General features: G+C 51.0%; 1 protein-coding gene across 1 annotated transcript in view; it reads right to left on the bottom strand.

Moving 5' to 3' along the window:
• LOC115635096 (arf-GAP with SH3 domain, ANK repeat and PH domain-containing protein 2-like) overlaps window positions 1-20,170 on the bottom strand; it is a 103,432-nt gene extending 83,262 nt beyond the window's left edge. Inside the window, exons 1-3 of the mRNA XM_030533380.1 lie at window positions 19,945-20,170; window positions 3,526-3,598; window positions 1,652-1,797 (exon numbers count right to left, since the gene is read on the bottom strand). Coding sequence (XP_030389240.1) covers window positions 1,652-1,797; window positions 3,526-3,598; window positions 19,945-20,082 — 357 coding nt within the window. The 5' untranslated portion in view covers window positions 20,083-20,170. The remainder of the gene's footprint in view (window positions 1-1,651; window positions 1,798-3,525; window positions 3,599-19,944) is intronic.
• Between the last annotated feature and the right edge of the window lie 5,527 nt (window positions 20,171-25,697).

Here is a 25,697-nt window from a genome sequence, read left to right as displayed (position 1 = left end):
CTTGGACTTGCCTGTAGCTGCCACTTTCTCTTTAGCTCCTCGCACAAGGGATCTTAACTAGACACCCATGTATGCTCCCTGCATTGCTCCATGGAGATAGGCAGCAGGGACTGGGGAGCCAGAGCAGGAATCCTGCCTGCAGGGAGGAGACAAGGGGAGCAAGAGGTGAGGCTGGGCTGCTTGCAGAATAGTACAGGAGCCATGGTCCAGTGAATGTTGCTGGGGCCCTAGAGAGCAGAGCTAAAAGCCCTTCCTTGAAGGGACTCAGGGCTTGTCAACACTTTACAATACTGCAGGGACATGGCTGCATTGCAGTAGCACTCAGTGACGATGTTGCTGATGCCAACAGGAGAGTTTCTCCTGCTAGCGTGGGTACAGCACCTCCCCGAGAGGCAGGAGTCAGGGAGCTATTGTCCCTCCCTACTATTGCAATGGCACTCGTGGTTCAGTTGCCTAACACTACCTATTATAAACAGTTCCTGCAGCTGTGGTGAATAATAAGAGTCATAAGAATGTGTTTAATGCTCAGACGTTATTGAATGCTCATGCGTAGCTGCCTGCACCAATCTCACCTTTACCATCATATCCCAGATTGGATAGTGATATTTGAGCAGTTTGTCTTGTGAGTCTCTGTGACTGTGTAAATGACCAAACAGCAGAGATCCACTGACTAGTATGAAGGGCTGACCTCTATCAAGTGTTTCTCCCTTCCCAAAAGCAAGGGGCCATCCATACCAGATGGACAGTTGTGGGATACTGCAAAAAGAAGACTGAAGATTTTGTTGTTGTTGTGCTTCTCCCCATGAAGATGAGCCAGGCAAGTGGACTCCTCCCATCAACTGAATTGAGTTTGCAGCTCACAGCACATTGCAGGAAGGAGATAAAAATGCCAAACAAAAGGAACCTGAGATCTCTATGCTGCTTGAACTCTGGGGGACAGAGTTTTCAAGGCATAAGCAAAGGATCCCCAGCTGCTTAGCCTGGGTTAGCCCTAAGGAACATATAGCGCTGATTATAGAAGCTTTTATTACCTTTTGGAACTTAAGATTGGAACTCATTTTTGTATCTATGTTTACCTGCTTTCACCTGGTAAAAAACTCGTTTCTTTTTCCTAGTAAATATATCAGTATATAGCTTATTCTAGGACTGGTTACAGGCATTGTCTTTGGTGTGAGAGCTAAGGTGCAACTGACCTGGGGTAAGTGACTGGCCCTTTGGGACTGGGAGTAGCCTGAGTATTGCTGTGATTCTTGGTGCAAGGGACCAGCTATCACAAAGGCAGGCTCACTGAGGTGACAAGACAGATGGGAGTAGCCCAGGGGACTGTATCTGACTCCATGGTTAGGCTGTTGTAGTGCCTGAGGATTATACTTGATACTTGGTTGGTGATATCTGAGTATAGAACTCCCCACCAGTGTGGGGTTTAGGCCCTGCACCCTAACAGCCTGCCTTGAGGGGGGACTCACGCTCTGAGCACTGCAGGCAGCGTTACAACAACTCAGGCCACAATTACACCATCACGTGCTATTTTGACCATATGACAGTGGCTTCATTTCTGGGGGAGGAAACCAACTGGGCCCCTCTAACCCTGACATACGATCTGTGGCTGGGAGAGCACCCAGGCCTGAGGCACTTGGTCAGCAATTCTTACCAGACCCTTGACTGGGGCCAGCAGCTCCTGGGAGAACTCGGCAAAGGTGAGGAAGGCACCGGCCAGTTGCTCATCACCATCACTCTGGTAGTTTGCAGAAAATTTTTCCTGGGCTGCAATATGAGCTTCTATGTGGCTAGCAAGATCTAGGCATACAAACATCAAGCCCCAATCAACATGGATAAGGAGAGCAGAGAAGGAAGCTACCATTGGCTGTCCAGTCATCCACACCTCAACCCCCACCCCAGACAGCTGTCAGCATCTAGGCCAGAGTAGGACAGGGCTGGAAGGGGGAGTCAAGTGGGGGAGAGGAGCACTGGGTCTGGCGGGAGTGGACAGGTGAGTGTAGGGGGAAGGTGAGGATTGGGGTGAGGGAAGCAGGGGTGGGGCGAGGGGGCTGGGGCAGAGCAGCAATGGGGGGATGGGACAGGTGAGTGGGGCAAACCAGGGGAAGTATTGGGGGATGTGCAGATGAGTGGGACAGAGCAGGGTTAGGGCTGTGGGGAGGGACAAGGCAGGGATGAAGGGTGGGGCAGGTGAGTGGGGCAGAACAGCAGCAGGGCTGGGGGATGGGACAAGGCAGGGCTGGGGGATGGGGTGAGTGAGTGGGGCAGAGCAACAGCAGGGCTGGAGGATGGGGTGAGTGAGTGGGGCAGAGCAGCAGCAGGACTGGGGGATGGGGCAAGTGAGTGGGGCAGAGCAGCAGCAGATCTGAGGGATGGGGTGAGTGAGTGGGGCAGAGCAGCAGCAGGGATGGGGGATGGGGCAAGGCAGGGGTGGGCTGGGGTGAGTGAGTGGGGCAGAGCAGGGGTCGGGGAGCAGCAAGGCAGAGGTGGGGGGATGGGCAGGTGAGTGGGGCAGAGCAGAAGGTGATGGTGTGTGTATGTGTGTCTCCTACAGCCCCTCCCCTGTGATGCGGGAGGACCTTGCAGCAGGGCAGTTGGAGCTGGTGGGCTCCCACTCTGGGCACTGGGCACACAGACTCTGTGGGGCAGGTTTTGCAGGAGGCAGCACAGGCCCCCAGAAGGTGCCCTTGAGAAACAGCCTCTGGCAAGGTTCCACCTCCTGCCTCCAGCCCTGGCTGTGCCCCTCGGCAGCGGCAGCAGCACCAGCAGCAGCGTTAGGGGCGCTACCTCCTCCTGCTCCTGGCGCACTGCAGGGTCACCGGACTAATGCTCCGGTCAGCACAGGGGTGGCAGGGGTGGAGGACGAAGCTCCAGCGCAGCGCTAGCTCCCATCCAGCCCCATCAGTGGAGTGGGGGAGCTGGGCTGGGGCAGGGAACAGCCATTCCTCTCACCCTGCCCTCGCTCCCTGTCAGGTCCGTGCTCAGCGGGCTGGGCAGGGAGCACCAGGGCCTGTTGGCTCCAGTAAGCACTAGTGACCTGAGGCCTGTCTGGGCTGGGAGATGCAGAGGGAGCTGGGTGGCGCAAGCAGGGGCGTGTAAGCCGAGCTGGGTGGCACAGTGGGCTTTGGTGATGCCATGGCTACTAGTTATGCAATGCTATCCTTATTGCTAGCGGTGGTCTCTGCCCCTCAGCTGCTTGCCAAGCAGAGGGCATTGCTGTGGGGCCGTGGTTGGGGTGCATGCTGCTCACAAGGGTGCTGCCTGGCCTGGCCCACCCCATTTCCCATTCATGCCCAGCACTCATTGCAGGGTTTCTGTGAGGAGGGCAGAAAGGCAGCTGAGGCCAGCCCTGATGTCCACTGCAAAGCTGGGAGGAAGGCTGGGAGGAGGGGGTTCCAGCACACCCAGAAACAGGCACAAATGTGAGGGCATGTCTCCAAAATCCCAGCTGCCCCCTGCCCACTCTCCAGCCCAACAGATAGGCCTCCCTCCCCCTGGCCCACTCTGGGTCTCTGGTTCTGCTCTCACCTTGTCCAGAAGCATGCTCTGCTTTGGTGGCTTTCCTCATTTTTTGCAATACAACTCGATCAGAATCCAAGGCCTAGGAACAACAAAAGAGGGTTTGTGGGTTTCTACCTGCCAAACCCTCTAAACATGAGACTAGACCCAACCACATTGCAGATGGGCTACACAGCCAGGGGGTGACTTGGTTTACAGGGCAGCCCGGGGGGGGGGGGCAAGTGGGGCAATTTGACCCAGGCCCCAGGCCCCTCAGGGGCCCCCATGAGAGTTTTTTGGGGGCCCTGGAGCGGGGTCCTTCACTCGCTCCGGGATCCCTGGAAAACTCTCGCGGGGCCCAGCCCCTGGAACTTCTTCCGCTCCGGGTCTTCAGTGGCTGGGGGGTCCTTCTGCTCCGCCCCGCTGCTGAATTACCACCGAAGCGGGACCCACCGCCGAAGTGCCAGGTCTTCGGCGGTAATTCAGCAGCAGGGGGCCCCCGCCGCGGGTCTTCGGGGCAATTCGGCGGCGGGTTCCTGAGCGGAAGGACCCCCCGCCGCTGAATTACTCCCGAAACAAGGCCCCCCGCTGCTGAAGACCCCAGGCCCCCTGAATCCTCTGGGCGGCCCTGTTGGTTTATACAGCCTCTGGGCACCAGCCAGCGCACCCCAGGGCCCAAGGAACACACACTGCCCTGCCCAGCCTCTGCCCATTTGTCCCTCCTGCTTTGTTTGAGGGAAGCTGCTAGAAGGAGCCCTAATAACCAACAGCCCGGTTGTTGCCCATACCCTGCTCTTTCCCCTCTTTACACACAAAATACTGCAGCTGGGGCTTTCAACAGTAGTGGCTAGACCCCAAAAGGCCTTATTTGTGGGTATTCTGGGACACACACACTAGCTAGCCCACCCTCAAAACTCCTGACCTGCTAATCCACAGCTGTCTTTTGTGAGGGTTTAGGCATGCTCAGAGCACACCAGCATCAGGACTTGGCAGCTTCCACATGCCCAGCTACAAACACTTAGGGGCCTAGGGAACTTAGGTGGCAGCCGAGTGAGGGTTTGGACGATCTCAGCGGTGCCTAAGTATTGGACTTAGGGCCTACGTCCCTTCGTGGATCAAGCCCTCAGTGCCCAAAGCTCACTGCAGTGGGAGATGAGCTGGGCACCCAACTCCTGCAGGAACTTTTTCCCATCTCAGCCCATGCTCCAAGTACATTATTAAGAAAGCAGCATCCTGCACTCCAATGCCAGGATTACAATTGCCTGGGTAACATATGACAAAACCATGGTTAAGACAGCATCAGTAGCCCTAAACCAAGCATTGCAAACCCAAGCAATTCAGAGTTAAGGTTACACTTCCCAAAAATCCCAATCTGTTAAGGTAAGAAAGGGTAGGGCACCCACAGACCCTAATTCTGCCATGCCACAGCCCAAGCATGAGTGGCCAGACCTAGAAATCAGACCCATAATCTGTTGCAGGAGACAAACTGGAGATTTGAACCATGAGTTGGGCCAGGTTAGGATGTCAGAGGCAAATTGGACTCAGAAACCACAATTTAGATGCCAGAAGTCAAACCAGGTCGGATGCCAGGAATGAAACTGGGGGAGCAGGGTAGAGCCCAGTTGCTCAGACTGCTCCTTGTTCCTGCGGATAGCTTCAGCAGGGCTGGTGGCTAATCAACCACCTTGGGACTCTACCAATTGGACCTCAGGGGTGGAGCCTCACACTGGAACTGGGCTTCACAGGTCCCAGGTAAGTGCTAGCCAGCAGGCTGCCAAGTGGAGGGTTGGATGCTCCCCTACAGACCTGGGTTCAAGACATGAAGGTCAGGACACACCATGAGAGGAAAAATGATGGTGTCTTCAAATCAGTGTAATCTAAACAAGGCTCACAAACCCACCCTGCCTTAATGATAATTGTATGGCTATTGCAGGGCAGCATTAAGGTGCCTTGTTCCACCCGAGTCTTCCTGTGTGACTTGGACAAGTTACCCATCTCTCTGCTCCCTGATGGTACTATTGGGAGTGGGCACTGCCCTGCCTCACAGGGGTGGGTGAGGACACATTAGATTAATGAATTGTAAGGTCATTGAGTCTGACCTCCAGCATAATATATGGCATCCCTGCATTAATTACTCCTGTTCTAAATACTATGCCTGAGGTTGAACTACAGCAGATCTTAGAAAAAAACATCCAATCACTATTTAAAGATTGCCAGTAATGGAGACTACACCACAACCCTTAGGAAGCTGTTCCAGTGGTTAATTACTTTAACAAATTTACACCTCAGTTCCAGCCTGAATGTATCTAGCCTCAACTTCCAGCCATTGGATTGTGTCAGACTTCTCTCTGCTAGACTGAAGAGCCCGTTATCAAATATTTGTTCTCCATGTAGATATTTATAGACTGTATCAAGTCACCCCCTTGAGCTCCTTGAGTCAATCACTGTAAAACCTGTTTTCTAATTTCCAAAGGCTCTGAGGTGCTCAGATACTACACCCATGGGGGCCAGAAGAGTACGTAAGAGATAGATGGCGCATTCGAGGCCACCTTATACATCACTGGAGAAGAAGGGAAAAGTTAAGATTTGCTGAATATGATTATCTTATCTGTGTGCATGTATCATTTTTGCATCTAAAGTTATGAATATTGACTATGTAGCTGTATTTCAAATGTAGTTACACCTGAGTGACATCATCTGTAGGTAAGATGCTTCCAGTCTAGATAGCAGGTTGGGAAGGGTCTTGTTCAAGGTAAGGGGCCTTAGGAGAAGCTTATCTCCACCTGGTGAGCCTTCCTGAGAACGTTCCAGACAGCCTGCGGGTAATGGCTGCTATGATTCAGCAAGGTGTTTGCATATAAGTCTGTTTGTTAGCCTGGGATAGAATTTTGGGTTTGACTTTTTGATACTCTTATATCTTACACTACTATGTGTGAACAAAGAACAAAGATTGTGTCTATGGCTTCTACCTAGTCAGATGGATTTGTTAGTACAAGGGGAACAAATAAAAGCAGTTAAAGTGTTACTTGAACGAACGCTTTCAGATTGCCTCAACCCCAATCTCAAGGCAAAGTCAAGCAACCAGTCGGGAGGGGCAAAGGGCAATTGGGGAGAAGGTATAAAACACTAGAAGACCAAAGAAATGCCTGTCCCTGATCATACGACAACCTCACTCCTTACCCCTCCCATGGGGTACAAAAGAGTTGAGATGAAGACCCCAGACCCAAAACGGAACATGATGCTAAGTTATAAGGGGTGGGATTGTGGATGTGCATTTCAGGTATAATTATGCCTGCTGAGGATGGGGAGAGGGAACACTGGGAAACAAGGCTCTGTGGCATCAGAGTTATGGGTCACGTGCTTGCTGGAAAATAATCCCAATAAACATTGTATTGCCTGCACTTCGGACTTCTGGTCTTCTGCTTTCTGTCTGCATGACAAGAACCGGGGAGAGGGTGAAGGGAAAGCCCTCTAATACAAGGTATACAAAGGCATGTGACCAGATGACATGACACTGATCTCCATTCTGGGTACCTGTATTTTTCCACAAACTGGTCTGGGAGCCAAGTTTGAAACAAAGGGTTCCCGCCATATGGAGAAGCTATATAAGGCCTGGAGTGACATCATCTCTTGTTCTTCACTCTCCCACAACTCAGCACCTGAGAGAAGCTCTGGAAGAAAAGGACTTGGAATGGGGGTGGGGAGCCCAAGCTGCAGAGCAAGTGCAGCTTGTGCCTTGAGAATCTGCAAATCTGCTTGTATCTAGGGCTGGCTTTAGCAGGTGCGGGGCCCGATTCGTACTCACCCAGCAGAACTCCGGCTCTTCGGCAGCACTCAAGGACCCGCCATCAAAATGCTGCCAAAGACCCCCTGGAACACGGCCATGTGAGTAAAAATTAAAAAGGCGCCAACATGGGGCCCTCTTAGACACGGGGTCCGATTCCGGGGAATTGGGCGAATCGGCCTAAAGCCAGCCCTGCGTGTATCATCAGTCAGGGTGAGAGACTGCTAATTCTTATCTGTTGGGGCTGACCACAAATTATCTTGGGCTGTTGTTACAGAATGGTTTGGGGGGAGCTAGTAGTGAACTGGCTTTGACCAATTGGGCTGGCTTGCAGCCACTTGACTGGATAAACAAGTAAAGAGATAAGGAAGGCCTGAGAGTGTTGAGTGTGGAAATGGAGAGCAGTTGTGTTACCTGCCAGAGCCTGCTTGTGGGTTAATACGCCCCCCCCTTAGAAGGAGATGATGAAAGCAGCTATGAGAATTGCTTTAGATTAACAGTTTCACCTGCGGACCCTTGTGGGTGCCCAGGAATTCCCCATGCTGGAGCAGCACCTGCTACGAGCCCTCAAAGGACAAGGCTGGAGGGTCCAGGACTGTCCGTAGCAGAAGGGGGAGAAAGCATTGATTCTTGCGTGCTTGATTGCTGGAAAGCACGTATTTAGTAATGTGTGAAGGCTGGGAAGCTTATTATACTTTGGCAATAAAACCGGTTATACTTATGCACCTGGTGTGGCTTCATTGAGTGTATCCGAGCCCCCCCTCCCCCTCTTTAGCTCAACAATGTCCAATCTTTCTAGTATTTTAGGCTTAGTTTGCAGTTTGGTTTATTTACTAAGTAATCTGCTTTGATCTGTTTCTTATCACTTATAATAACTTGAAACTATCTTTGTGTAGTTAATAAACTTGTTTTATGTTTTAATCTAAACCAGTGTGCCTTTAAGTGAAGTGTCAGGGGAAAATCTCCGCTTGGTTAACACAAGTGTGCATTGTCCTCTCCACACTGACGGAGGGGTAGGGTGAGCAGATAGCAAATGTAAAAATCGGGATGGGGGTGGGGAGTAATAGGTGCCCATATAAGAAAAAGCCCCCAAACCTGGGACTGTCTGGGGGGGTGTGTGCGAACCTGGGAAACTGGCTGTTGTCTCTTGTCTGTCTGTGAGTGGCTTAGGTGAGCACTCAGATAGCTTACTTAGGTGTGTGGCACCACCTGCTGTCGTGTTGGGTGGAGAGGCTAAATCATGAACAAAGTAGGGTGAGAAGGCATGACCCAGCTGGCTGGTTAGAGGGGCGCAGCGGTTCTCACAGCTCTCAGACTGCACCCCGGGGGTGACAACCCATTACAATAGTTCTGACCCATTTCACGCAGTGACAGTCACTCCCTCTAGGAAAAGCACAGAAATTTATTCCTCATTTCTTGGGCTCATGCAGATGCCCCAGAGTCCTCCTTAGGGAAGGGGGCAAGTTTATCATTCTTGGGGTGGAACAACTTGTAGCCAGGCAGCACAGCGATTCCCCATGGACACTTGTGCCATCACCAACTTCCTTGGCAAGAAGGAAGGCCCACAAAAACAAAGTAATTTTCAGAGAATTCTGTTCAAATTATTTGAGTGGGTCAACAAATGTGGACTAGGGTGATCCACTGGATATAGTGTACGTGGACTGTCAGAAAGCCTTTGACAAGGTCCCTCACCAAAGGCTTTTAAGGAAAGTAAGCAGTCACGGGATAAGAGGGAAGGGCCTCTCCTGGATCAGTAACTGGTTAAAAGACAGGAAACAAAGGATAGGGATAAATGGCCAGTTTTCACAGTGTAGAGAGGTAAATAGCAGGGTTCTGTACTGGGACTAATGCTGTTCAATATATTTATAAATGATCTGGAAAAAGGGGTAAACAGTGAGGCAGCAAAGTTTGCAGACTATACAACATTACTCAATATTACTATACAATATTACTCAAGAGAGTTCAATCCAAATCTGACTGTGAAGAATTACAAAAGGATCTCACAAAACTGGGAAACAAAATGGTAGAAGAAATTTGGTTTTGATAAGTGCAAAGTAATGCACATTGGAAAACATGATCCCAACTATTCACACAAAATGACTGGATCAAAATTAGCTGTTGCCACTCAAGAAAGAGACCTTGAAGTCATTGTGGATAGTTCTCTGAAAACGTCCACTCAATGTGCAGCGACAGTTAAAAAAGCTAACTGGATGATAGAAACCATAAGGAAAGGGATAGATAAGAAAACAGAACATATGCCACAATATGAATCTACGGTACACACACACCTTGAACACTGCATGCAGATGTGGTTGCTCCATCTCAAAAGAGAGAGATTAGAATTGAAAAAAGTACAGAGATCATTCCTGTAGCTCTTCTCTTCAACTGTTCCAATTTTTCAATATCCTGTTTACAGTGTGGATACCGGAACTGGATGCTGTATCCATGAACTGTCTGACCATCACTCTACAGAGATAACATCACCTCCCAACTCCCACTCAATATTCCTGCGTTCATACAGCCAAGGATCACATTTGCTATCTGATAAAAAGTGTCACACAAGGAGCTCATGTTTGGTTGTCAGCATTCTTTGTTCCTAGATATATCTACAGCTAAAGTTCGTAACACACATTGTTTTGAGTTCTATACACAGATGTCCAGTATGACCTTGGGCAAGTCACTTCCCTCTGCCTCAGTTTCCCTCCACTTGTAAAAGAGGGACTATGATACTGACCTATCTACATAAGGGTTGTGCTTGTAAACCGCTCAGCTGGATGATGTTTTTTATACAGCTAAGTGTAAATGTGTACATCTGGGAACAAAGAACATAGGCCATACTTATAGGATGGGGGACTCTTTCAGAGTCAGTGCTTCCCAGGATAGAATTTTGAGGTGTTGTGGTGGATAATCAGCTGAACATGCATTCCCAGTGAGACAGTGTGGCCAAAAGGCTAATGAAGTCCTGGGATGTCTAAAGAGGGGAATCTCAAGTAGTGGTGTAGTGAGGTTATTTCACTTATGTATTTGGCACTGCTGCAACTGTTGCTGGAAGGTTGGGTCCAGTTCTGGTGCCCACAGTTCAAGAAGGATGTTGAAAAATTGGAGGGGATTCAGAGAAGAGCCATGAGAATTATTAAAGAATTAGAAAACCTGCCAGGCTTTCTAGTCTGGTGCTAGACTAAATAGATTGAGCTATTTGAGTCTAACAATGAGAAGGTTAAGGAGTGACCTGATTACCCTCGATCAGTACCTAGATGGAGAGCAAGTATTTAATCATGGGCTCTTCAATCTAGCAGAGAAAGGTCTAACACGATCCAATGGAAGGAAGTTGAAGCTAGACAAATTCAGACAGGAAATAAGATGTAATTTTTTGACAGTGAGAGTAATTAACCATTGGACTAATTTACAAGGATTGTGGTAGATTCTCTATCACTGACATTTGAAGATCCAGACTGGATGTTTTTCTAAAAGATGTGCTCTAGGAATTATTTTGGGGCTGTTCCCTGACCTGTGTTATACAGGAGGTCAGACTAGATCAGTGATTCTCAAACGTTTGTACTGGTGACCCTTTCACACAGCAAGCCTCTGAGTGCGACCTGCCCACCCGCATAAATTAAAAACACTTTTTTGTATATTTAGCACCATTATAAATGGTGAAGGCAAAGTGGGGTTTGGGGTGGAGGTTGATAGCTCACGACCCTCTGAGAGGTCCTGATCCCCCGTTTTAGAAGCCTTGGACTAGATGATCACAGTGGGCCCTTCTGGCCTTGGAATTGATGAATCTGGAGAGTTGATGTTATTTTAATAACTTATGCTCCATGTCAAGCATCATCTCTGCAATTCCCCTCCCCCGCACCACCTCTGACTTTCTCACCATTGTATTTCAATGTTTATATGTGCAAGATGCACATAGAAAAAAATGCACATTTCCATTAAGCCCAATGGCCACATTATTGAGCCTTCCCACCCTACCACTGAGGCACCTCCAGCAAAACCAGGAGAGATTAGCTAGTGGTCTCCTTCCTGAACTTTCTAAGGTAAAAACAAGTTGTAAAAACCATGTTAAAGCAAAAACCAACATCTCCAGGCCCTCCTTATGTGCCATAAAAGCAGCACAGAGGGGCACAACCCCACTGGTTTTCTAGTTACCTTTTATTCCTTAAGGTCTGCAGAGATCTAGGCCTGGGATCAGTAGTAAACAACATTTCCCATAACCACAATTTCTGGAGGTAGCAGCTCTGTTTTAAATAAGCGATTCTGGCTTTGGAGAGAGATACAAATAGTGACGGTTGAGAATGAAGCAACACAAGGAAATTGCACCATGTCCTGTGTTAGTCAGCAAGGTCAAGACCACTGGAAAAGGACAAGGAGACTGATGTGAGAATGAACTCAAGGGAGATGGTAGTGGTGCAGGTGGCCCACTCCAGCAGGGGGTGAGGCAGAAGCAGCCAGGGAGGCTGTAGAAACCTCCAGCTAATTACAGCCTGCTTGTTAGGAGCCAGATAGGAGGCAGCTGCTGGGGCAGCCCAGATATAAGGAGCTGCCCAGCAGCCTAGAGGAGATTGTCTCCCTGACCAGCATCGGAGGAGGACTGGCACCCAGGAATAGCTCCTGAGATAGAGCAGTGCTGGGCAGACTCAGGGGAGCGGAGAGTGAGCTCTGGCCTGTTACCTGCTAGACTGCAGGCCCCTGACAGAAAGGGCCAAGAAGGTGCAATGTCCAAGGGAAAACAGGCAGACAAGGGGAGAGAGGGAGAACAGAGAGGCTGCTGCTAGAGGGTCCCTGGGTCTGGACCTGAGTGGTGGGCTGGGTTTCCCCTGTTCCCCTAGCACTGCAGCTGGCTGTGGGGGAGCATGGCCAATACAGACTGCAACTTGCCCCTGAAGTGAGGGGCTAGACTTTGGGTTGTGGTTGGCCCCTGTGATGGGTGCAAGCCAAAGGATGGCTGTGACCCCCAGAAGGGGGTGAGAAAGAAGTAGTGGGCACTTCTGGAGGGCAGTATCCTGTAAAGGGCACTGCTGAGTGGGGAGCAACGTGGGTCCCAAATCAGTAGAGCAGCTAATGGGCAAGACATAGGGTGACCAGACAGCAAAAGTGAAAAATCAGGATGGGGGTGGGGGGGTGGGTAATAGGAGCCTATATAAGAAAAAGACCCAAAAATCGGGGCATCTGGTCACCCTAGTGAGACACCATGTGCAGAGGGTGCTCCACAGCTGAAAAGAGCTAATTCCCGGAGCAACCAGTGGGTGGTGAGTCCTGCAATCTGTTACACTATTTCACATTTCACATCCCTATTCACATGCAAAAAACTACCTCTGCCATCCCTGATCCCTGCCCTGCAGAGTCCCTCAGTGAGATCCCTGTTCCTTATCCCAAACAGGAGCAAGTATTCCTTGAATCAGTGGTGCTGCCCAGAGCACTATGAGGGGCCACTGGACAGGATAATGAGGAGGTAGATTTGATTAATAGATTCCAAGGCCAGGATGGCAGAGGAGGAGCAAATGGGCTCCTTGCATTTCCACCTAGGTTGGGAGGTAAACTCTGCAGGTGAACTTCTGAAGTCTGGGGGCTGCATTGAGGATGGGCTGCTGGAAACAGGATACTCTCCTGGTTTGGGTCTCTGGGTGGGAGCCAGGGCTCTGGGCCTGACCAAGATGTACTTAGCACAGAAACCAGAAAGTTACAAAGAACAGTTCTATGCTGTGTTCCAGATGATTAATAAACCCTTCTGTTTTATGACTCTGGCTGAGAGTCACTGCTGACTGTGGAAGCTGGGGTCTGAGGAGGCACTGCAGCCAAAGAGGCTTACTCTTGTGGGGGGTTGGGGAGGGGCTCACGGGAACTACAACACTTTGATGGTGAAATGGATAAGTATTATTCCTAGGTTTGTCCATGAATTGTTGTAGAAAGCTGCAATTTGTTTTCTGTGTTTGTTTTTCATGAGAAATATGTGTCAGTTTTGACTGACACTATCCTGGCACAGCATTAGTCTAAGTTGACCTTAGACAGCTGTACTCTAAGGACTGGTGTATTTGGGGTTCATTTTCTGTTGCTCAGCAACACCCTCTTGATCATGCTGCCATTGATAAAAGTTTCAACTGCTTACTTTTCTTTGGTTACAATCAGTCCCATTAGTCAGGAAATTGTTAGGAAGGATGTGGTGTGATTATATTACCATAATATTGTTTCATCTTCCTTCTATTTAATTAATGCTACTTTCCTTGATAATTCTAAAGTAACATCAGGATCTGTTCAGAGAACTTTGAAATATCAGCTATTAAACCAGGAAGAGAACAAATCTTCCAGAAGGAATACAGGCAAGAGTAACTAATATGCCCACCACAGACTCTGACAGCTGCCAAGGCAGGACTCAAACTCAGAATACATTGAGGGGAGAGGAGCGGGGTGCTCAGGGTCAACAGGCAGAGCATAGCACCTTGAGCCACCCACTCACTCTAGTGTTAGGCTCTCAAACAGTCTGGCTTGCAGCAGAGGCTCAGTCCTGCTGTACATGTGTCAATGGTTTGAGTCACATTGTAGAGACAGCTTTTACAGTGAATAGCATCTGTTTCCCCAAAGGGACAGTGGGTACCTCTGAGATCAAACACAAGTGGGTGATGTGAGTCTGAGGAGGATCAGACCTATCCTCTGAGCGCCAAGTGTGCACAAAAAATAATAAAAACAGTAAAATATTGATGACATCATTCTGGGGGAGTATCTTGAGAACCCCTGGCTCAAACAACCTCCCGTTTAGATCCCTCCTTAAGAGGGCACTATCTAAGTGTAAGCAGAGTCAGAATGAGCTCTGCCCTGACATCTGGTGGTGAGTTGTGGAAAAGGACTTCAGGGGCAGATCTCATTTGCATGGGCACACCCACTCCCCCAGCATGAAGGGACTGCTTGCCCAAATGGTCACTGTCTGCTGTGGGACCCCAGTCTCTTTGTTATTAGGGCAGGAGTAATAAGTTGTTATCCTGATTATGGAATCAGGGACAGTAGAACTGTACATGGCATTTTATGATGGAGAGACTCGTCCTCAACTAAGTAGCACTCACTAGGCAAGGGACATGGGTGCCAAAGGGCAGTGAACTGAGAGATGCATGGGGCAGGTATGTGTATCTGCAGTGTGGGCTTTAAAGACCATGTTGACCTGTATTCTCACCACTGTGTAATAACAGAGCTAATTTTGACTCCATTAGAAGTCTTGTTATATGCTGCAGAACTGAAATCACTGTTTGGGGTAGGTGGTTCTAAGTGCACCAGCATTAGGGCCCCTACTAACAGCTGAAATCACTGAAAGCTGTGTTAAGGTGGGGGCTGAAGACATTCTGGTAAGTGGTGAGCTGGACAGCTGGTGGAGTGGAGCAGCTACTGGGGCAGTGAAGGCTGTAACTGAATCCCGCAGAAGTGTGGTATTCAGCCATTGACCCAAGCAGCGGAGCATGTAAGCTGCCCCATATACCTCCTTGCATTTCCACCTAGGTTGGGACGTAAACTCTGCAGGTGAACTTCTGAAGTCTGGGGGCTGCATTGACCAAAGGTCAGAAACTGTGGGTGGGGGTGACTGTTGGGTTGCCGGACTTAAGACCCTGAGGGGAAAAGGACACTGCCAAACTTACTTGGGAGTGGGTCTTTTGCTCATGGTTTGTGTTATGAATCCTGTTTGTGATGTTTCCCCAACATAATACGGCAATGTTTCCCTCCTTTATTAAAAGGCTTTTGCTACATACAGATTCTGTGCTTGCGAGAGGGGAAGTATTGCCTCCTAGAGGCACCCAGGGGGGTGGTTTGTAATTGTCCCAGGTCACTGGATCGGGGCTCAAGCTGGTTTTGCATTGTGTTATTGAAATGGAACCCCTCGATATTGAACCCGGCCCTTGTTGCTGCCAACTCTAACGGGCAGAAGGGTTACATAAGCATATGGGTTTCAGAGCACCAAGGCTATGTCTTTACTGTAGAGTTAGCTCCCATAAGTCATTTCCTCTTGAGTTAGCCTAGCTTGAGTGAGAGCAGTCTCACTGCCAAATGCTACGAGAGTTGTACAGAATGGTTGCATTAGCACCTGCTGCATTGTGTGTAAACCCTGGTCTACACTACAAACTACATCACTCAGGAGGATGCAAAACACCTGTGACTGACACAGTTGTACTGACTGAACTCCCAATGTGAACAGCACTATGTGTGTCGGAGAGCTTCTCCTGTTGACACATCTACTGCCCCCTGGGGAGGTGGAGTAGCTGTGCCAACTGGCGAAGCTCTCCTGTACCTTGTGCAGCTGAGTTGCTGCAGTGTTGTAAATGTAGTCAAAGCTTAACTCAGACTGTAGCCTATGGCCCTGAACAGGCCAGCCAAGTCCAGGCACCAGCACCACCATGCTCAAGTTCTGTATTTTGCGTGTGTGTGACCAGGACTCAAGCTAGGGGCAACACTTGACTTGCAGCAAAAAGAGGAGAAGCAAATAGAGGGCATTTGCCTAGGGGAAAAGCCCACACAGGGTTTTGCCTTTCAGGTTTCTGCGAGCAGTAGTTACAGCATCTGAAGAGACTCTTGATACAAGGTTGGAAATATGGATAGTGAAGTATGAGCTGTCGTGACCTGCATGGGATGTGCCATCTTTGTCCTGGAGCTTAGAAGCGACTTTGTCTGCACGAAGTGCAAGCTGGTCCCCATACTGGAAGCAAAGGTTAAAGGACTAGAGACCCAAGTAATGACCCTGCGTGCATTGCATCAGAGAAAATGTAGACTTCCTGGATCGAAGTCAGGATTTGGTACTGCGGGCACAGCATGCCAAAGAATCTGAGAGGGCAGTGCAGGGGGGGAATGAAGAACAAAGAAGGAAGTTAGCAGCATGTGACCTCCAGAAGAAGGAGGAGGAGGAAGAACCAATATACCCCAGCACAGAGAGAGGTAAATGACTGCTTTTAGGCTCTCTGCACAGGTACTACTGATGAGAATGCCTTGGAAGAGTCATCTGAGGAAGGAGCCTGAAGGAGACCCCGTTGACCTGAAGCCATGGGATGCATTGTCCTAGGTATGGGAGTTCCACGACCACCACTCCCAAAAGAAGGAGAAGGGTGGTGGTGGTCAGGGATTTCCTCCTAAGGGAGACATTCGTCTATCTGCCACCCAGACAGGGAATCCCAAAAAGTGTGTGCTGCTTGCCTAGAGTTAGAATTCAGGATGTGATGAAGAGTCTTTCAAGATGCATCAAGCCCTTGGACCACTGCTCCTTCCAACTTATCCACATGGGCACCAGAAATACTGCCAAGAATGACCTTGAGCGGATCACTGCAGATTACATGGCTCTAGGGTTGCCAGGCATCCATTTTACGACAGGAACGCCTGGTCAAAAAGGGAACCTGGCGGCTCTAGACAGTACCGCTGACTGGCCTACTAAAAGTCTGGTCAGAGGTACAGCAGGGCTAAGGTAGGCTGCCTGCCTGCCCTGGCTCCATGTGGGTCCCAGAAGTGGCCGGCATATCCCTGCAGCCCCTAGGTGCAGGGGCCATCAGGGAAGCTTCACACATTGTTCCCACACTGAGCGCCGGCTCCACAGCTGCCAATGGAAGCTAAAGGGGGGTACCTATGGGTGCAGGCACTGTGCCGAGCCACCTGGCTGCCGCTGTGCCTAGGAGCTGGACATGCCGGATGCTTCTGGAACCCACATGGAGCCAGGGCAGGCAGGGAGCCTGCCTTAGCCTCATTGCACTGCGGCCTGGGAGCCTCCTAAGGCAAGCACTGCCTGGCTGGAGCCCACATCCTGAACCACCTCCGGCACCCCAACCTCCTGCCCAGGTCAGAACCCCCTCCTGGAGCCCACACCCCACACTCCCTCCTGCACCCCAACCACCTGCCCCAGCCCTGAGCCCACTGCTGCACCCCAGAGCCTACACCCCCCAGCTGCAGCCTACACCCCTCCTGCACCCCAAACCCCTCATCCCCGGCTCCATCCCAGAGCCTGCACCCCCAGCTGGATCTCTCATCCCCTCCCCCCTAATTCCTCCCACCCCAGTGAAAGTGTGTGAGGATGAGTGGCGGGGGGGATGGAGTGAGTGGGGTCAGGGCCACGGAGAAGGGGCAGGGTGGGGCCTCAGGAAGGGGAAGGGCAAGAGTGTTTGGCTTTGTGCAATTAGAAAGTTGGCAACTCTATATGGCTGTGGGAAGAAGGATAAAAGAGCTTGGGGTGCAACTAGTGTTCTCGTCCATCCTCCCTTTTGAAGGAAAAGGCCCGGATAAGGAGTGTAAAATCAGGGAATTAAATACATGGCTACGCAGGTGATGACAATGAGAGGACTAGAGAGCAAAGTCATCAAATTTGCAGGGGACACAAAGCTGAGGGCGGGTGGATTGCCAACACTTTGGAGGATAGAGCTAAGATTCAGAGGGATCTTGATAAATTGGAGAACTGGGCTTTAGATAACAAAAGTGAAATTCAGCAACAAGAGCGGCGCCAGGGTTTTTGGCGCCCTAGGCGGGGGTCCTTCTGCGCTCCCAGTCATTGGCGGCAATTCTGCGGCGGGGGGGGGGGGGTCCTTCCATGCTCCTGGTCTTTGGGGCACTTCGGCGGCGGGTCCCAGAACGAGTGAAAGTCCTGCCGCAGAATTGCCGCCGCTGACCCAGAACGTGGAAGAACCCCCCTGCCGCAAAATTCCGCCCTCCCAAATCCTGGTGCCCTAGGCGACCACCTAGGTCGCCTAAATGGAAGCGCTGGCCCTGTTCAGCAAAGACAAATGTAAGGTGCTACACTTAGGGAAGAAAAACCAAACACACTAATACAGAATGGGGGAAAACTGGCTTGGCAGCAGCACTGCTGAGAAGGCTCTGGGAGTTGTGGTGGCTCACACCCTCAACATGAGTCAGCAAATGCAATTTTGGGTTCCATTATCAGAGGCGCATAGCATGCAAGTCACAGGAGGTGATAGTATCACTCTACTCAGCACTGATTAGGCCTCAGCTGGAACATTGTGTCCAGTTTTGGTCATTATAAAAAGGATGAAGAGAAACTGGAAAGAACCCAGAGGCGAGCGACAAAGATGATCAAAGGGATGGAATGCAGCTATATGAGCAAAGGCTGAAGGCTAGTTTGGAAAAGAGGAGATTAAAAGGGGACATGACGGCTGTTTTCAAATACCTGAAAGGCTGTCATAAAAATATGGAGAAAAGTTGTTCTTTCTTGCCACGGAGGGCAGGACAAGAGGCAAATGTGTTCAAACTACAGCACAGCAGATTGAATCTCAGGAAAAACTTCCTAATTGGAAGAGCAATCGAACAATGGAACAGACGTCTAGGGAGGTCATGGAATCTCTTTCGCTGGAGGTTTTCGAAAAGAGGCTGGAAAGCATCTGGCTTGGATGGTTCAGACACAACAAATCCTGTATCTTTGCAGGAAGTTAGACTAGAATTCAGCATTTCTCAAATGTGGCCACCAGTGGCTTTTCTTGTGACCACAGCCTCCTGGGCTGTGATTAGGCGGAGGGAGCAGTGGTCCCTCTCCAAGGGCCACCAGTGGGGGTTGGGCCCTGCCCCCCTCCAGTGATACAAATGCTGGACGTGCAGGCAGCTAGTGAATTGCCCACTTTCCCAGGGTGGAGGGAGGCTTTGGCCACAGGGCTTCGGGCTCCATCTACGTGGTAGCAGGATCTGGTCCCAGGCTCACCACCCATGCCATCGTCCCTGGGTCCCGGGCTTCCCTGCCCACCTCCCCATCCAGGGCTTAATTTGTGCCAGGGCTTGCTGGGGCTGAGTAAATCTGCTGTGAAAAGTGATATTAACAAACATACAAATATCACTTTTCACAGCAGCAGACTTACTATCTAGCAAGTTAAAAAAGAAGCAACAACAAAAAGACAAGAACATGCAAAGCACCTTATTTGTGTTTCTATTCTGCTTAGGTCCAGTAAAGAATAAAGACAAATGTACATTATTTTTATTACTGAGTCTGAAAAATGTCCTCTATAAATAAATGACAATGATTTGGACATGTATATGCACATATTTATTTGTTTTTCCTAAAGTTAATTGTCAGCGTGGCCACCAGCAAGAGTTGGTGGCCACACTCTGAGGCCACTAAAAAATTTGTTGTGAGAACCCCTGGTCTAGATGACCCTTGCAATCCATTTTAACCCTTTTCAGGGTTTTAATTCTATGGTTCTACATTTCCAGTGAAGAAAAGCTCTTAGAAAACGTGTCTGTTAAAAAGTAAGTTACAGCCTTTACCATAGCGGTGTGAATACCTCTCTGTAATGACTGTGGTCTCATCTTCCTTCAAATTAATGCTTCCCTGTATCCAACTTCAATTGTATCCATTACTCTGGGCAGAGTTGGACCCAGGGCAGGCTCCTAAACCTTATTCCACAGCAACTTTCTCAGTGATTCTGTGAGGCCAGGACATTCAGTTTAGGCCTCACAATGGAAAAATTGAATGGGGAAGCAGCAGGCAGGCGCAAGCAGATTGTAGAAGAGGAAGTCAAGGTCTGAAGGGTGGGGAGGTGAGAGATGGCTGGAGACAGCAGCAGACAAAGGGCAGCAATAAACTGAGCCCTGGCAGCCCCCACCAGCTGTTTGTGCTCCAAGACAGGAGAGGGCAGGGAAATGGGACTTTGTCCACTGCTGCACCCCCTCCCCAGCTCCAGCCTGCGGGCTGCAGAACCTCCCAGCCCCCTCACCTCATCCAGGCTGCAGACGGTGCCTCGGCACTTGCCCATGTGGCTGGTGAAGGAGGAGGTGGTTGGGGAGCTCAGATCCTCCAGAGTCTGAGAGATGAAGTCTTGGACAGAGATGAGCTCCGGCATCCTGAATGGCATATGCAGGGTGCTGCGGGTGGGTGATAAGTTCTGGCCAGCAGGAGCGGAACGTCCGGCTCCAGGAAGGGGAACTGCTGAGAGCACCGCAAGCCTGGGAGGAAGTGGCCAAGGCAGCTGCTTCATGCAGGGAGAGTGGCAGACACACAAGAGCAGATATCCTGGCCCAGCCCCACCCAGGAGCTGCCCCCTGCCCATCCTAGCCTCACACCAAAGCTGCTACCCTGCCCTGACACACACACTCTCTCTCTCTTTCTCTCTCATATAGCCTGGAGCTGTCCCTCAGCCCACCCATCCCATCCCAGGCACACGCACACCCCAGAGCTACCCCCCAACCTTCCCCTCCCATCAGAGACATACACAACCCACAGCTTTCCCGTCCCAGTACTCCGGCCCCACATACCCAGGAGCTGCTCCCTACCAGCCACCCATCTCAGACACCCACACACAAAACTCCAGGCTGCCCTCGCATCCCGTCCCTTTCCAGACACATCCCTCCCTCACACAGAGCTGCCTCTGACACCTCCCATCATGCTCCAGAGTTGCCCCATTCTGGCACCCCCAACCTACCCCCCTAAACTGCCCCCCCAGTCATCCCATCCAAGACACCCCCAGAGCTGCCCCCATCCCATCCCAGACACCCCCTACAGAGCTTCCCCAAGACACATACACAAAAAACTATCCTAGATACACACATCCCCAGGAGTGACCCCCCATCCCAGACACACACACACACATACACCCCCCGAGCCCAGACATTCCTTCAGAGCTGCCCCCCGATTCTCCATCCCAGACACACATCCCCCCTACAGCAGCCCACAAGCCCCTCCGTCTCATCCTATCCCACACACACTCACCTGATGCACTGCCTCCCCACCCGTCATCCCATCACAGACACAACCCCAGGCTGCCCTCCCATCCTATCACAGACACACCCCACCTAGGGTTGCCAACTTTCTATTTGCAGAAGACTGAACACCCTTGCCCTATCCCTTCTCTGAGGCCCTGCCCCCTGCTCATCCCCCCTCCCTTTGTCGCTTGCTCTCCCCTACCCTTGCTCACTCACTCATTTTCACCGGGCTGGGGTAGGGGGTTGGGGTGAGAGGGGGTAAGGGCTCTGGGCTGGGAGTGAGGGCTCTGGGGTGGGGCCACAAATAAGGGGTTCAGAATGCATTAAGAGGATCTGGACTGGGCAGGAGGCTGGGCTGCGGGGGAGGGGTGAGTGCTCTGGCTGGGGGTGCGGGCTCTGAGGCGGGGGTTTGGGGTGCAGGAGGGGGCTCCAGGCTGGGGCCAAGGAGTTCAGAGTGCAGGAAGGGGCTCAGGAGGCTGGGAAACTCCAGGGGGGTTGAAGTGTGGGTCCAGGCAGCGCTTACCTCAAGTAGCTCCTGGAAAGCAGTCTCATCTCCCTCCGGCTCCTAAGTGGAGGTGTAATCACATGGCTCAGCACGCTGCCCGCGCCTACAGGTGCCACCCCCTCAGCTCCCATTGGCTGCAGTTCCTGGCCAATGAGAGCTGCTGAGCTGTCACTGGGGGCGGGGTAGCACGCAGAGCCCCTGTGGCTGTGCCTCTGTCTAGGAGCCAGAGGGAGATGCTGGCAGCTTTCTGGGAGCGGCACGGAGCCAAGTAGGAAGCCTGCCTGCGCCACCAACCGGACTTTTAATGGCCCAGTCAGCAGTGCTGAATGGAGTCGCCAGGGCCCCTTTTTGACTGAGTGTTCCTGTCAAAAACCAGACAGCTGGCAACTCTAACCCTGCCCTCCATCCCATCCAAGACACAGACACCCTGACCTGCCCACCATCCCAGACACCCCGCCTCCCAGAGCTCCCCCCTATCCCAGACATACTCATCCCCACCCACTATGACACTGCCCCCCTCCAACCCAGACACCCCGTGATGGGTTGGACTAGGTCCTGAGGCCCCCTTCTGGAGGCTTGCTGGCCCTGCCACACCTTGCCCCACAAAAGGGCAGTAGAGAGGTTCTCCAAGTTGCCTAGACTGGCTGTGTGGGAAGCAGTCAATCAGGGCCCAGCAGGGTAGTATAAGTAAAGCTGCAGTGCCAGAGTAAATTCAGTTCCTTGCCAGCGGTGGAGAAGTGTGGATGGTTCTGGGCTGGCTGCTGGGACTTCACCCTTACCTCAGGGCTTTGTCTGAGTAAAAACTATGCTGGAGCCATGGGGAAGTGGCCCAGGGAATTGTAACAGCAATGCAGTGTATTTAAAGGGACATGGTGGATGACTGCTATCTATAGGGTTCCTGGGCTTGGATCTGGAATACAGCGCAGGCCTGAGTTGCTGCCACCAGCCACTGGGAAAGTGGCCCGGACTTTGATACACCCTAGAAGCAGAACTGAACTCTTTTAGGGGTCCAGCTGAAGAGCTGTGGCTAGAAAGGTCCAGAGAGGTGAAGAGTCTTCAAGGAGAGAGCCCTGGGGGACATGGCCCCACACCAGGGCTGGGACTGCTTAAAGAGCAGGGGCAACTTGAGAGAGCCCAGAGGGACTGAGACACTTTGGATCAGGGTACTGTGATAGGCCCTCTTGGACTGGTTGAAAAGTGAGCTACAGGACAGGCTGCAGATCGAAGGACCTTAAAATGTGCTGAAATAGGCCCCCTTTTTGGACTTATACCCTGGAAGGGGTTTGCTTTGCTTTTATCACACTGACAGAATGTGTGAACCTCGGCTGGAGGGCTGAGTTACTGAAGACCCACCACAAACAGGCAGAGAGAGAGGGCAGGCACGTGCACTCAGCCAGGGGGTGCTCATGAGAGATGAGTGTGATTTTCTTACACCCCTGCACCCCCATGAGTGGGGAGTGACCCCCCCTTTGGGGAGGCTAGTCTGCTGGCCCTCCCCTCCCCCCCCATGACTGGAGGAGTCCCGAGGCCACCAGCATGGAGCTGAGCCCATGTTGGGATGGTTTCAGGGTAGAGTACTTAGTCCTGCCATGAGTCCAGGGGCCTGAACTAGCTGACCTCTCAAGGTCCCTTCCAGTCCTATAATTTGAGAGGATGGAAGAGGGCAGGGCCTCCTGGGGGAACATAGGCAGTGAGGCCACAGCCTGTGTCAGGCAGGGCTTAGCCTGCCCTGGCCTTCAGTACCTGCAGCCCATCCCCATCCCCCACAGAGCTGCCCCACCATCACAGACACCATCCCCTGAGCTGCCCCACCATTGTAGACATACCCCCACCCACCTCAGACACCACTCATGTTCCTTGGCGCTACCCCCTGACTCCAGACACACACACACACACACACACACACTACCCCTCCCCAGAGCTGCTCCCCTGTATAACATAAACTCCTGGATATTCTCCACTCTACAGCTCCAGGGAGCTCTGTCACGCTAATCAGGGATGGGCTGCTGAAACCCACCCAACCAGTCTGGCACACACCAGCTTCTGTCTCTGATACCTCCAAAAAAGCAAACAGAAGACAACAGGTCTCCGCAAGGGAGCGGAATATTTTTGCCAACTCCTCACCGATACTCAATAAGAAAACCTCAGAGTGCTATCAAGAAAATGCAAAGGCAGTTCTAATAACAGAATCTAAAAGGGAAGAATGAATTAGCGAAGCTACTTGGGCATCAATAGAAAAGAGAAGTGTAAAGCAGTGATACTCAGACCTCAGTGGTTCAGGAGCCAAATTAGCGATCAACGTTACCCCAAAAAGCCACAGTAGTGTCAAAATGCCCATTGTGATCCTGGGAGATCCTGCCTACCCCTTAATGCCGTGGCCACATGGGCCACCTTGACAGCAGCAAGGAGCAGTTCAACAACAGGCTGAGCAAGTGCAGAATGACTGAGTGTGCTTTTGGCTGTTTAAAGGCCCACCGGCACTGCCTATATGGGAGGCTGGACCTGGCTGATAACAATATTCCTATGCTTATAGCTGCATAATATTTGGAAGGGAAGGGTGAAAGCTTAACTTAGGGCTGGACCGTTGAGGCTCAGCGCCTGGAGGCTGAATTTGAACTGCCAAAGACTAGGGCTATTGATGGGGCACAGCATGGGGCCATAAGGATCAGGGATGCCTTGAGGCATTTGAAGCTGAAATCCACTAATATTTGTTGCTATGCTTGGGTGTGTAGTGCTTGTAATGCTAGGAGGTGATTGTGATTAGTGCAGATGATGCACTATGAAAGTTTAAGAAAATTGCTTGTTGTTTTGCAGGGCTCTGTTTACTTTCAATTACTGGAATAAAGATTGCTTTCAAACCAAAACAATTCCTTTATTAAAAAACAACAACTGGAGGAGAGAGACAAACAAAAAAAAACACATCAGCACTGTGGAGGATGGGGGAAGGGAGGTTCCCAGGAGGAGGTAGGGTCCCAGGATGGTTAAAGATTTGTGTATATCCAAGTGTAACCCTTCTGCCAGGCCGAATTGATAGCAGCAAGGGCCAGGCTCAATACATAGGGGTCCCTTCCCTACAACGTAATGCAAACCAGCTCGAGCCCCCACCCAGTGACCTGGGAAAATCTTACACACACCCCTGGGCGCCTCGAAGAGGCAATACTTCCCCTCTCGCAAACACAGAGTCTCGGTGTAGTGGAAAATGTTTAATTACATGAGATAAACAACGAGCATTAAATTGGGAAAACACCTCAACTAGAGTTCATAGACCAAACCATGAGCAAAGATCCACCCCAGGAAACTGGTCCATGTCCTCTTCCCTGGGCTCTTGAGTCCAGCAACCCCAAAATCACCCCAAGACTCCAAAGTCCAATACCCCAAATGTCCCTAGAGTCCAGCAACTCAAAGATCACCCACAGTCCCAAAAGTCCCACAACCCCAAAGTCTCTGTCCTAGGTCAGTGCAGCCCCAGAGTTCAAGAGTCTATCTGCAGGGGTTTTCCCCCTGCCAGCCTGGATAGAAAGGGGCACTTTACATGGTATGGGGCAGACTGCCCTGCCTCTCCATAGGATTCTGCTTCTGCCTTCATCACAAACTGCTCAGCTCCACTTGCTCTGTGAGCCACTCCAACCATCCCACAAACTGCTCTGCTCTGCCAGCTGCTCTGCTCTGCAGTTTAGCTTCAGGCTCTCCCAACTAGTTAACACAGCACTCAGTGAGTTCAGCTCAGTAACCTGTAGCTTAGATTCTTAAGGAAACCAAAAATCAGCGCTGATATTCAACAGTGGAAAAAGGAGGGGATACAATTGGTGCTTCTGGCTTACACAAGGAGCCCACTCCCTTGTCTAGCGAGTGCCACTCAATTGATGGTGAGACTCCCTGTCACAAAGCAGTTTCACAGTTCCTCATCCACACAATCAGGGTGACAACACTCCACTCCTCCCGCCCCAACAACAAAGAAACTGGGGATCCCACAGCTGCCAAAGCAACCATCCCTGGCTGCCGTGGGCTATGCTAGGTGGGGAGGGTGTGCCTATGCAAACACGATCAGCCCCTGAAATTATTTTCCACACTCGCCATAATTCACCACCAGATGTCAGGGTAGAGCTCCTCCTGACTCTGCTTACATCCTCCCCCCAGCCAAGAATTTTGTCGTCCCGACAAATCACATTCCCTACTATACCAACTCACTGGTCCCCTCCAAAGGGCCTCAGGTAGCCCACTTTAGCTTCCACAAACCTGTGTGCCAAATGTATTGGCTCCTCA

Source organism: Gopherus evgoodei, chromosome 14 (assembly GCF_007399415.2).
Source record: "Gopherus evgoodei ecotype Sinaloan lineage chromosome 14, rGopEvg1_v1.p, whole genome shotgun sequence".
NCBI lineage: Eukaryota > Metazoa > Chordata > Testudines > Testudinidae > Gopherus > Gopherus evgoodei.
This window is presented reverse-complemented; position numbering and strand designations above follow the sequence as displayed.